The sequence below is a fragment of the Tupaia chinensis genome, unplaced genomic scaffold (assembly GCF_000334495.1).
Source record: "Tupaia chinensis unplaced genomic scaffold, TupChi_1.0 Scaffold000114_1, whole genome shotgun sequence".
Taxonomy (NCBI): domain Eukaryota; kingdom Metazoa; phylum Chordata; class Mammalia; order Scandentia; family Tupaiidae; genus Tupaia; species Tupaia belangeri.
In genome coordinates, this window is record NW_006159578.1 from 45,677 (window position 1) to 60,196 (window position 14,520).

Consider the following 14,520-nt stretch of genomic DNA (forward strand, 5'->3'; position numbering starts at 1 on the left):
GATACATGCTACAACTTGAAAACAGTAGGCTAAGTTTCAGAAACCGACTCAAAAGTCTCTATGTCATAAAATATAATAATCTTTATTGATTGAATGTAGATTAGTGGTTGCTTATGACCGTGAGGATGAGGCAAGGAACTGACAAATAAAAGATGCAGGATTTTTTTGTTGTTGTTAAAGTTATAAAACTCTTGACTATGGTAAAAGTGGCACACATATGTGAATATGCCAAAAACGAATGAACTATACATTAAACATTGGACGTATAACTCACTAAAGCTCTTAAAAACAATTTTATGGACAGAGCCATGGTAATGCAGGCAATAGGGTGCTATTGCATAGTATTGGACTGTGGAGGAAGGCCCTGGGTTCATATCCTGGGCTCATAGGGTGTTAACTAACCTTAACAACTGATAGCAGTATAAGTTCAGTAAGGATGTAGTAGATTTAAAAGACACAATTAAATTTAACTTCACTAAAATGTATGTAAAACTACAGTATATTTATTAGAATTAACGTAGAATATTTTATCAAAATGGCCATATACAGAGCCATGAATCAAGTCTCATAGTATTTTAGGTATTGAGTTTTCTAGGTATCTTTTAGAGAATATTGCCAGGCAAAAACATATCTACATATCAGCTGAACTTTGTTGATGATAACATGTATAGTATCCCCAACTGGACTAGTGGGAAATGTATAAATGTTGGAACATTCACTTTACAAGCTAAGTGACATATGTGATTAAATGTTTAAAAGAAATAAAAATAAAAATAAATAAAAAGAAAGTAGTTAGATTAATTGATATTTTATAAATTATTAAGATGGGGGAAGGGAAAGCAACTGTACATACCAGAGACAATGAGGGCGTAAGGTGGGAAATGATAGCAGGTGAAAAATAGGGAAATGAAAAATTATTTGTTGAAAATATCATGTATGATGAACCCACTATATAGTATATTCTAGATGTTAAATCACATTTTGTATGCTGTGATGATGTACAGTGAATGAATGTAAAATAAATTTTAAAATATTTTTATGTTAAAAAGGTAACTAAAACATTTCCAGTGTTTTAGAAAATATGCAATGCATTTGTAAATAGTATAAAAACTTTTTAAAATTCATGATAAAAAAGAGATGTGCTCAATTAAATACTGAAATATAGCACATTTAATCTTATTGGACACTACTAAAGTAATGATTACAAAAGTAAGGAAAATATAACTATACTATAGTAAGGAAAATAAAACTATACACAATATACTGCAAAGAAAAAAAAGTCATCTTTTGCATAATATTAAAAATAATGGTTGAAAGCAATGATCTAAGTGTCTTTCTCAATAACTTAGGTGAAGAACATTAACTTATGTCCAAAGACATAAAGAATGATAAAGATGTATAAAGTTTTCTGAAATAGAAATTAATGTACAAGAAAGCACAAAACAAAGCTTTCATTTCTTGAAAATCCTAATAAAATGGATTAATTTCCAATAAGACAATAAATACATAGAAACGAAAATATCCAGTATGGAAAAGGAATGTTATGTAACATACAAAATAAGAAGGTATGATTTTGAAATATAAAGAAAAGGTAAAATAAGAACACCAAAGAAACCATAGAAATAAATTGAAAAACTAAATATTCTTTTACCCATTAAAGACAATTCATCTTTCAGGGAAAAATTCGTCCACAAAAATAGAAGTACAGATGATTTTAATGTCTATTTCTTTCCAATATTTAGGATATAAATATTTACCATCCTGTAAAAAGTTCTGAGTAAAGATGACAATAATAAAAAACCTCTTTCCTGATCATTTTTATATTTTTATACCCCACCCTTAAGAAGATATTTCAAGTTTGGGTAATAAGAAGAAAAATTCTCTTTGAACATAGATGCAAACACACCAAACAAAATAATAGCAAATCAATTCCAATGATAGCTTGAATCCCTCAATGTAAAACTGTGAAATAACTTCTTTTGGTATGACTTAGATTATATAGTAATAACAGTTTTCCAAACCTCCAGCATCACCATGTCCAAAGATTATAAGAATCCTATGTAACAGAGGTCTAGGCTTCCAGAGAAAGTGAGCTGGGCCGTCAGTATCACCATCAATCTGTCTTGCAACCGTCTTGCATTTTCTTTAAGTTCAGGATGTTTTCCAGAATGATGTATTATTGATGACATTTTAAAAAATACATTACATTAAAAAGAAAAAAAAAGTACTCACAAATCATAGACTTTTATGATTAGAGGGTACAGTAGAGGAAAAACTGAAACTATATTCTCTCCAGATATCTTAATCCTGAAATATACAAACAGCATTAGAGCCCAGCAAATTTTCATGAAAACTGAGTAGATTTTATTTTGTGACTCTGGACAACTATAATTGTGTCGATGGGATTTAATCAACACAGTGGCATAGTATATTTAACATAGCTCTTCATATACAATAAGACTCACAGATAATATAAATATTCATCACCTAAATTCTTGAAACAATTATTCTCTAGTTTCTGGGTTCTCATAGAAAAATCTCTCAAAACAAGAATTTCAATTTCATTGTAAGTTTTCTCATGGCCTCTTTCACGTCTTTGTTCCTAAGACTGTAGATGAGGGGATTCAGCATGGGGATTACCACTGTGTAGAACACAGACACCACTTTATTATGGTCAGAGGAGTGGTCTGACTTCGGTATAACGTAAACAAATGTAACTGTCCCATAAAACAAAGTGACTGCAGTGAGGTGGGATGTGCAGGTAGAGAAGGCCTTGTGCCTCCCCTCGGTAGAGCGCATCTTCAGAATGGAGTGGAGGATGTACAGATATGAAACAACTATGATAAACAGGGTGATCACAATGATTGACCCTGCTGAGACGGCAGGAGATATTTCAGCAATATAGATGTGCGTGCAAGAAAGCTTCACCAGTTGTGGGAGGTCACAGAAGAAATGGTTGATTTCATTTGGACCACAGAAAGTCAGGCTCAAAAGACAGCCGGTACATGATGAAGCATTCACACACCCACCCAGATAGGAAGTGACCAGTAAGATGATGCAGACCCTGGGAGACATGTGTGTGGAGTAGAGGAGCGGGGAGCAGATGGCCACATAGCGATCATAGGCCATGGCCGCCAACAGGAAGCACTCAGCTGTGCCCAAGGCAACATCAGAGCCAAGCTGGGCTATGCAGCCAGCAACGGGGATAGTGGTTCTCTCTCTTAGGAAACTCACTATCATGAGAGGTGTGATCAATGTGGAATACCCGATGTCCACGAAGGCCAAATGGCTGAGGAAGAGGTACATTGGGGTGCGAAGCTGAGGGCTGCTTTGAATCAACAGGATGATGCTGAAATTGCCCACTATAGTAACAACATAGATTCCTAGAAAAAACACAAAGAAGATGGAACAAAGTGTAGGATCCTCTGTTAACCCCAAAATAATGAATTCTTTCACCATTGTGTGGTTTTTGGTCTCCATCTTTTTGAAATGTAGCCTGTTGAAAACAAACAAACAAACAAAAAAAAAACAGTGGATATTAGAGTAAATCAGATGTCATAATTAATATATTTACTTAAACATTCAGTCTACTAAAATATCAAAACATAGATTCTACTTTTATCAAATGTTTATACTCAAGCAATGTTTTCAAACATAATACATTTTGTATGATGTAAGAATATTGATTCCCATTATCTTAAAGCCAATTACACACAAAGAGATTAATTTATCACATCAGAACATGGTTGGCATTCCCATTTGCAAAGCATTTGATTTACAGTTGTTGAATGAACATATAGCAGTGATATTTTCAGAAGTGATGAGAGTAGGAAGTCAAAGTGATTGACCTTAAGCTAGTGGTTAGCACTACCCAGTTTTCTTCTACCTCCCAGTCACATTGTAGACAACACTTCCCAGTCTTCTAGCAGTTAGGTTAAATTGTGAACTGTGTATACCAGTGGACTGAAAGCAAATGATCTTTGTCTCATTGGGATCAAACCAAATTACCACTGGGTAACTTTCTTCTTCTACAGTGATGCATGCTATAGGATAAAAAAATATAATATAGTGGTAATGAAAGGTTCCTGCCGATAACTGGCCGATCCTCCTTGTCCAGGGAGTGCTACGGTGACCCCAATCAACCACAAAAGTCGGTTCTTGATGCAAAATACAAGAGGCTTTATTGCTAGCGTGCTAGGACTCCACTCTCGATCATGCAAGACATGGTAGTGAGTGAAGCCCCGAACAAAGGGGCATTCAGGTTATATAGACATCGGTGGGGTGAGGGGAGGAAAGAATGAGGAAGTAAGATAAGGGACCTGACTTTTTGCATGAAGCTGAGCTGGCCTGCAAGGAGCTGAGCAAGTCCTTGGGGTTTGCATAACTCAGGGCTTTTATCATAAAGGCAGCATCAGCTTAGTACAGAAGCAAAAAGGCAAAAGTTAAATGTTATCTTTACAGAGCCAAACAGGCACAGTTAAATTTTATTCTTACAGTATTCCTTCTAAGCCCATCTTCTGAGTAAATTTGGAGGACAGATAATATACTGAATACATATGGAAGTGCGAAATAAATCTGTATAGAGTTAGACTACAGTTATTTCCCAGGATTAATTTATTAGAGCCATACAGCCATGTAATCTGGTTGATATAATTACAGATGAGCTAAAAATAGAAGCTGCATGTGAAGTTTAATTTCAGAGAACATGAAAAATAAATCTTTCAGTCATGAACTGTATAAACCCAGTAACAAATACATTTCCTAATCATATATAAATATATCTATTGAAGTATGTTAACAATATATCAAATGTTTATATTAAGCCAGCTATCTGAGAACAAATAGAGTAATAAAAAAGAATAAGGAGAGGGCAGCAGGTGGCATGGTGGTTAAGGTTTTGAACTCTTACATGGCTGACCAGAGTTTAAGTCTCAGATCTGGTGACTTGAAAATCACACTGATCATGTGTGTGTACTTGCCCAAAATCCCAGGAGGAAAGTGTAAGAGATTGTATGGATTGTAGTATGGACATCCCCTGGGGTGTGATTTCTCACTTTCCCTCTCACTGACTCTCTCTGGTGAGTACACATACCCCATGACAAAAACCTCTCAGGAAAAAAGAAAAAAGTAGAAGGAATACTGAGACATCATTTACACATACCCCATGATGAAAACCTCTCAGAAAAAAAAAAAAGTAGAAGGAATACTGAGACATCATTTTATTTTACAAAGAGCTAATGAGTAGATTTAATCATGAGAGTGCCATGCAGGCATTGAAATAACAAATTTGAAACTGTGCAAGTTGGAGAGTTGACACTGAGACTTCTATGCTCCTCCTTCACATATCTACTAAAAATTCTAGCATCTTTGCCTTCAATTTCAGTAGAATAACAATCTAAGATATCCTTTTATTGGCCAGGCAATGAGAAACAATATTTTTTACCACAATCATGTCCCTGGAAGGAGAGCGAGGTGGACAAAAGCACATAAATCTCTGCTAAGTATTGATTATACTTGATCTATCATGATAAAGACTGGAAGTTTGAATTGATAGCTCTTGTTCACTATAAACCTCAAACTCTAAATTATAAGTAGTCATGCACTTGGAGTAATGTAGATCATTGTGAAATAATAGTAAAGATATATCTGTGATAGATTAACAATGGCTGCAAACATTTCTTCTATTACTTTTATTGAGAGAGGAGTCTAATTCTTCACTCTTTTAATTTAAGCAGGACTTGGTGCATTAAGAAGCAGAAGTTATGCTAAGATCCTTTGAGAATAGGTTCTAAGAGGCCTCAAGGCTTCTTTTTGAGACTCCTGAAATGCTTTTTTCTTGAGACCATCCCTCTGTGAATGAGACTGCCTTGATGAAAGAAACCTAAGCCATGTGGACAATGTGTAGTTGTTCCAGGTGACAGCTACAGGTGAGCCCATGGTAGACAGCTAAAACCAACTCCTTACAAGTCCCACCTATGAATGTGAATAAATACCCTCAGCTAAAAGTGGATCTAGGAGATACAGCTGCCCTAAGTGATGCTACATGGACCATGGCCAAAGCAACCAGAGAAGCCTTCTCAACTTCCTGATCCATAAAATTAGGAGGAAAAAAATAAAATGGTCATCTGAAGAACATTTTAATGTAGATTATCAGTAGTAGATAACTAAGCATTGCTTAAAAGAATAAATGTCAGTCCCCTTTGGGAAGACACACCTTTATTACAAATTCCAAAGGTCCCACACTGATAAAGCCGTAGCAGAGGTGAATGCATAGTCCAAAGTTACCACACACAAGGAAAAATGAGCCACTATGAGTGTTAGCACAAATAAGAAATACATCATTAAACACCAGTATTTCAGATGATAGAATGATCTAAAACAGACTAAAAAATTATGATTAAAATGGGTTAAAAATATAATATTAAAATTAGAGAAGGAATTGACATATTAAATTTAAAAAAGCAAACTTTATAAAAAATAATTTCCCAGTATTTCTGAATATAAGGTTAAAATTCAAAATAAATGACATAATTTCACTTCCAGAAAGATGGAGTAGATGTACTTTTGCATATTTTAGCACTACATGCAACTAAAAATCTTGGCTGTCCCATATGAATCATACTTGTGGAAATTAGAAGTTGGAGAGTAAAACTCATACCAGTTAGAAACCCTGGGACCCAAGGAATAACATGGAAATGAGTTTGCAGGTTTTTAAGTTTTCTCCTAAATCCTAGACTCTGGTGGAGAAGCCAGCAACACAGAAACAGCACCAGGAGATCAAGTAAAACCCTCAATAACATCTAACTCTGCAGCCACAGGACTGGAAAAGGGGTAGACTAGAAAGCAAGAAATATTTTTGACAATAACTGCTCTACCCCAGCCAAACAACATGGAAAACACTGAGTCTCACTCCCACCTCCACCAGAAAAAGATGAGTGGGGAGCTGAGACATCTGTCCTCCCCAGGTTGTAGTGAGGTGTTCCAAACCCCTACTAGGGTGGTGTCATAATGGGTTGATCTAAAATCTACATTTCTGCAAGCCCCCTTCAGACTCTACTGCCAATGAGGACAAGGTGGAGAACCTGGATCTCAATACCCATCTGACAGTAATTAGGAAGCATCTCTCTGGTGCTACCCACCAGAGCAGTGTCCTTGTGGAAACAGAATTTTAAAAGACCTTGTGTCTCATTACTTAATACACAAAATTCACATATTTCAGACCCAGGCTCTACGGCACAGTTGGCATTATACCACACTGAGAAATTGGGACCACAGTTGGAGTTCCTTGCCTATGAGGACTGAAGACACACAGAATGCATGTGTCCATGCAGGGGATCCTGGTGGGCTGATGAAGTGGACGAAGGGGATGGTGGCATTACCCTGTCCTCTCTCAAGGTTGCTTCTCTGTCTCTCTCTCATGTGCACACACACTTTGTCATGAATTAAAATGACAGTCAGGAATTCAATAAAAAATTATTCATCATACCAAGAACTAGAAAAATATTGGTTTGAATGAGGAAAGAAAAAGAATGAGTGGTAAATAGTGAGAGAGCAGAACTGTTGGAAATATTTGACAGGGATTTTAAAGCAGACACCATAAAATCACATGCATGACTACAGGGGCCATGAAGTGAGTGCTAAGTACTAGAAGAACAGCACAGATGGTGTGGATAGAACAGGTCACATAATTCATGATTGACTTGAGAAATGAACAGAGATTCACTGCCTGACTTATGGCTGTGTAGGCCATGATACAGAGGTAAACAGTATTCTAAGTACCAGGGGAAGACAACAAAAGTTTTAAACAGAATTCATGATGTAATTTACTTAACAATAAAATAATTTTGACTGCTCTAAGGGGACTACACTGCAAAGCAGTGAGATAATTAAGAGAAAGATCTGTCTGCATGTTATTGTAGACCCAGTAATCCATCTTCTGGGTATAGACCCAAAGCAAATGAAATCACTGACTTGAAAAAAATACCTGCACTTTCCTGTTCATTGCAACATTATTCACAATAGCCAAGATAAAAACAACCTATGTGTCTAACAATGGATGAATAGATAAAGGAATCGTGGTATAGGCATAACAGTATTATTCAGCTTCACAGAGGAGGAGATCTTGCCTTTTGCCACAATGTGAATGCACCTGGAGAACATTATATACATTGCTGAGAGGAACAGAGCCTAGACTATGTCTAGGCCCCTTAATGTCTAAAAGGGATCATTGCTGAGAGGAACAGAGCTGACTATGTCTAGGCCCCTTAATGTCTAAAAGGAATATACTGCCATTTTTGAACAATCTTAATATTTACAACATCTTTCCTAAAAATAAGCTGAGAAAAACTTAATACTCTTCTTAGTCAAACTTAAAATGATAAACTACACTCTAGGCAGCAATGATTAAACCAATGTGATTTAATTACTTTGATTGAAAATAGCTTGATGAAATAATGGAAGAATATTATACCTATGGCTTTGCTAATTATTTCCAGAATTGTGACAGAAGCATAAAAAAATCATAAATCTGAAGAGTTTTACATGTTTTCATACATATTTGTAAAAAATATAAACTCAAGAGTGAAATGAATGCAAAACATTTTATCGGCACTAGTCTGATATGGGAGGAATAACACGTAGTGAAAATAAAATAATTTCAACCAATAGCTCTGGGGATAAATTCTCAGCCTTCCACTAACAATGCATGTGATTTTGGAATAGTCACATTACTTTCTGAGCCTAGAGTTCCTTATTTTTAGGAACTCTAACAATGATATTTCTCCCATGTAGTCATTCTGTCACATAGAGAACGTACATCAAAACACCTAGTAAATGTATGACAATGAATAAGTAACACATAAATGAGGATCTACTTCAAATAGGCAACTCTTAGCTTCCACAACAAATGCAATAAAGGACATTTATGTCTCAATTAGACAGAATAAATGTTACCTGCTGGTCAAATAGAATGATATGGACAGACTTTAAGAATCATCCCTGTTCAACAGAGCTTGTTTATGCAGGATTTAGGAGCATTTGAAATTTAAGACCATAAGATCCTCAGCACCAGATATGCATAGATTTGTTATCATCCTAATGAAAACCCAATGGAAGAAAATCCTATGAGACTCAGAAAAGTAGGTGTGTTTATGTATTTATACACTTTTATGCATACTGAGATATTTATTCATACCTCAGGGGCTTAATTTCTTCTATTAGTTGTATACAGGTATTACAACCACGTATACCTAATTAGATTTGAAACTTGATTTGGAGTAACATAACTAACACGTACTATGTGCTGTGATCATTGGTGCCATTTCTAGCAGTAGCCATGACAAGTTACCTGGAACCACTTTCTTAGCCATTGCCATGTGATTTACATGTAGTCATCCCTTAGAGAAATGCAGAAAGAGCTGTGATGTTTTTCTCTGTGTGAAACTAATCCATATTTTAATTCCATTTGGGCACTTCCCACTTACCATATAATTTTTTAATTCAAAATCCTTGACTCTTAAGGTAGCCAGAGATCCAGTTATTGAAGATATTTTCCCACCCCTTATCGATCTCTATCCTAAACCTACTTTTCTAGGTAAGCCAAGAATGCCTACCTTATTCTAATTTGCATGTGTTTTTAAATGAATGATGTTATTCTTTATATTATTCTAAAGTTGTTTATGAGTCAATACAATTTTTAGACAATTTCATGCAAATATTTATTAATATCCATGCTTTGTAATAATTACATAATTCTAAGTTATTTAATTTATGTTTGTTTAACTATACCCCCACTAATGCTTGGATGTACCAGTATTTCTCTTTATTTATGATTCAATATAGTCTTTAGGCAATTTTGTGTAAATATTTATTAATATCCTTCATGCTTTGTAATAATTACATAATTCCAAGTTATTTAATTTATATTTGTTTAACTATACCCCCACTAATGTTTGGAAGTACCAATATTTATCTTTGATTCACACCAAACTTGGAAATGGGGGCCAGCAGGTGACATAGTGGTTAAGGTGCTAGACTCCCAGATAGCTGACTACAGTTCAAGTCCTGAACTACATTGTTTAAAACTCATGCTGGGTGGGGGCCAGCAGGTGGCATGGTGGTTAAGGGTGCTAGACTCCCACTTGGGAGTCCAAAAATAATTAAAATAAAAATAAAGTTAAATAAAATAATTCTAAAACAAAAACAAAAACAAAAACTCATGCTGGGTTCATGTGCATGTGTACTCAAAATCTCAGGAGGAGAGTAGAGAAGGGATTGTGATGAGGCCATCCACCCTGGGAGATGATTTCCTGCTGTCTCTCTGTCTCTCTGTGTCTCTCTCTAAGGAACACATGACTCTATAGCAAAACTCAAAAAAAAAAAAAGTGAAAATGCAGGTCAAAAAGTTTGCCCAGTTGAAATTCTAATAGATGTTGCCATTTTTTTGTTTTATATTTTGTTATTTATTGGACCAAGCAATTTCTGAAAGTCTTGCATTACGATTGTAGGTTTTTTTAATTTCCCATATTTCTATTGTATTTTCTTTAAAATTTCAACACTGTATTATTAAATATATCTATGCTTAAGATGTCATAACTTCTTTGGGAATGGCTTTTATTTTTCTAAAACCTTTAAAATAACATTAATGTCAATTTGCTTCTTACCAGCAATATTTAAAAATACACATTTCCTCAATTAATGGTTTATACTATCAAACCTGTAATCTAATGTGATGTGATCTAATTATGAGTTTTGTTTTTAGCATGCGTTTTTTGTTGTTATTTTCTATCATTATCTGTTTAATTTGATTGAAATTTTTTGTTGCACTATTTTTAATCTAATACTAAAGAATTTTTGAATCTGTGTCTATTTTTCAAGTAGTGATAACTCTTGAAGGTTTAATACTCTGTTTACATTTTCTACCAATGTCTGAAATTGGTTTTCATACAGCCTGACTTCAAATTAGACAAGAACATGAGTATGTTCGTTTTTACCTCCTTTTTGCCAACTCTTACCTGACCACTTCTCATTCTGCTTGTTAAATCATCTGGAAATTTAGCTACAAAGTATCTTTTTTGATTGAAAGTTACTTAGACTTATATTTTCATGTGTTTCTTCTCTCACTCTTTCTTGTGTTTTATGTGTCACCTTAGTTTCTCTGTTCCTCCAAAATTTAAGGCTAGTGAGTAGTAAAATTCTCGAGTCTTTCCACAATACAAAAAGAATTTTTTTCTCTTCCTTTTTGAATCACTATTGTTTGAGTATAAAATATTTGATATAAATTATTCCTCCTCTTACAGCTTAGAAAAGTTGCTTTTTATCTTCCTGCACCCCACGTTGTTGGTGAAAACTGGTGCCAGTATTTTGTTTCCCTGTAGATAGTTGTTTTCACTTATAGAAACTTTTAGGTTATTCTCATATTTTTCAAATAACATAAATTATATAATGTTGGGGGTAGATTTTTAATCATTCTCCCTGTTTGGTATTTAAGGAGATTTTTCTCTCTGAGGACACTGGTCCCTGTTCAGCACTGAAATTTACTCAATTATTTCACGACATAGTGTTTCCACACTCCCACTCCAACATTCTTACTCTATTGGTGCTTTTATGAGATCCATGCTGAAAATTCTCCATCTATCTTCTACATCTCAGCTTTTTAAAAATTATTTTCCACTTTTGGAAGTGTTGTTAGCTTTGGATTTTTTATACATGGTTTTTACTATGTCGAGATATGAATTTCTAAACCTATCTGCTTTTCATTCTTTCTGGGTTTTCCTAGATGTCTGAGGAGTGCCTTGGCCCTTAGGTCCAAATATTTCCTTATACCTTCTTCCAGGGAAATTATAGCAACTTGGAAAAAATTACAAAGACAAGAGCTACAATGCTTAAATTCTATTGGCATATTCCAAACAATGACCACTTCTTTTCTGGAGGATGCACCCTCACTCACTTGTACTGCTGCTCCAAAGAGCTATTACTCTAGAAATGTCTCACTAATTTTCTCTTGACAACAGCTGTACTGTAGGTTATAGATCTTTCTATAAATGGATTTCATCTACTTTTTCTCTTTCTAGAATATTTGTAATTTGAGGCCCACTAAAAGTACCCTTTTTCTATCTGTTTTTCCAACACTGCTTTGAGTTCTTTTATGTCATTTACCTTCCCATCATGAATCTGGAACAGAAATAGCAAGATACTTTATGTTCTTAATCCAGTTCTTAAGTTTCACTCACTGAATTTTTCTTTGTGAATACCTAGTTTACTTGCTGTTCTAACAAGTGATAACATGCCTGAAACTCAAGACAAATGAAAGGTGCACATTGTAAATTGAGTTGTAAAATAATTAGGGTCAATCAGAGAATGCCTGAAGGATATTGTTTAAAAAGTCGACCTTGAGGCCGGCAGGTGGCATGGTGATTAAGGGCACTGGACTTCCATGTGGTCCACCATGATTTGTGTCCAGGATATCCTGTGACTTGCTTTCTCACTTTCCCACTCTCTTTCTCTCCCTCTTTCTCTCTCTCTCTCTCCCTCTAAATAAATAAAGTTAAATAAAATAATTCTAAAAATAAGTGAGTGAATAAATAAATAAATAAATAAATAAATGTAGATCTTAAAGGGGAAGAGTTGATTTGGAAATGAGAGACGTAACAAAAGGACACTGAAAATGTAAGAGTATTTACTTTTCTCCTCTTTTGAGTCTTAGAATAGGAATGGGAGGATTCTAGGAATGAGGAGATTAAGTTATGCCCAGGAATGTCAGGAATACTGGGACAAGGAAGAGTGGGAAGCATGTTCTTGTAAATAGTAGGCACAGGGATGAAGAGCAGAGGAAGAACTTGGTAAAAAATGAGCTCAGGAATGAGAAGGAATATAATGGACATGGTGTAAGGATTAGATACTCTCTGAAGGTGAAAATGAAACATATAGGGATGAAGAAGGGAAGGGACAGGAAGCTGGATAGGAGCATGTTTGAAAGAGACATAACTAGCCTCCAAGTTTCAGGTGAAAATATTTGTGTTATGCTGTAGCCTCTGCAGCCACTTTCCAAGATACTGGGCTATTTTCTCTTATGAGCCATCTTAACTCATGCATGAAATTACTTGACAACAATAAAAATGAATAAAATTAAATTATTTAAACAAATATCTCTGGCTGTTACATGGAAGTTTGATATACTTATAGGACAACCAATAGGAGAGTCACAGCAGTAGAAGGAAGAAATTTACGAGATAAGATAGAAATTTTAGAGATAGGGATAAGATCTACAGAGTTGGTGAGCACATGAGAGGAAATTAGGATCATGAGTATTGGTCATTGGTCAGGGCCAGATTGTGGAACCAGCCAGTTGGGGGCAATAGAACAGGGTGTTGAGGTTGGGCGAGAAAATTGTAAAAAGGATTTAGTTACATACTGGTGGTATTGGTGCTAAAGTCTTGGTGACGGGGGAGTTCAGAGTACACATTCTAATATTCAGAAGTCTGACCTACTTTGAAGCTTGGATTTAATTTTACCAACTGAGCACATTTGGGCAAAGACATTAAATAAAATCTCAGTTCTCTCATCTGTAAAATTTGGATAATGGGAAGATTTAGCTCACCCAGTTGTTGTGAAGATTAAATGAGACATAGTATATAGAACATGAAGCATAGAGCTAAGCACAGAGTAAACTCAGAATAAAAATCCATTACTGTTGTCACTTGTAAATCATTTCCATAAAGGAGGACAACAAGAGGGTGTGATAGAATACTCTGAAATTAGGATTGGGAAATGAATTACATTGAGTCTTCAGGATGAAGGTTGATATTTTGTCATCTTGCATCCAGTCATGTAAACAATTAGCCAGTAGTCATCCTTTTGAGCTACATAAATTGAGAGAAAAAGTTCTATCTAGAAATCATCCAAGTCCTTGTACCGCATAGTTCTCTAACTATAGAACTTTAAAGTACGTATTTTATTAAGTTTTTCCACATTTTCCCAGAGGATGTATGCACTTCCCAGAGAGAGAGAGGGAGTAAGAGAGAGAAAGTGAGAAAGCACCCTCCACCATGGAGAACAGTCATGTTGCAATCCCTTCTTCATTTCTCTACCTGCCCCCCACCTTCCTTTCTGGATTTTGGGCATGCATGCACACATGCCAGGTCTGTTTTGCAAGCAGTCAGCTCTGGGACTCAAACTGCTTAGTTGACAATGTGGATCTCACAACTTAAATCACCATGCCACGAGCTGGTCCAGAAGTATTTCATTTATACCTTCTGTTAAGAAAAAGAAAGCACATTCCTAAATACTTGTGTTACTTAAAATTCAATATTACATAGCATTATTGGAGTGTTCTACCTCTGTCATTACAAATATTCACAAGATAGGGACCAGCAGTTAGCATAATGGCTATGTCGCCGAACTCCCATGTAGTCGACCCCGGTTTGAGGTTCAAGTCCCAGACCCGGTGGCTTAAACTCATGCTGGGCACATGTGTGTGTGTGCCCAATGTCCTGAGAGGACAATGGAGGAGAAGGTATTGCG

The 14,520-nt window shown here is 35.5% G+C and overlaps 1 protein-coding gene across 1 annotated transcript; it reads right to left on the bottom strand.

The window, feature by feature from the left end:
* Nucleotides 1-1,721: 1,721 nt before the first annotated feature.
* On the bottom strand, nucleotides 1,722-3,480 carry LOC102471504 (olfactory receptor 481). Its single transcript, XM_006143984.2, has 2 exons — nucleotides 2,571-3,480; nucleotides 1,722-1,738 (listed from the first exon to the last, which is right to left on the bottom strand). Exons 1-2 carry the CDS (start codon nucleotides 3,478-3,480, stop codon nucleotides 1,722-1,724), a joined length of 927 nt encoding a protein of 308 aa, XP_006144046.2.
* Between the last annotated feature and the right edge of the window lie 11,040 nt (nucleotides 3,481-14,520).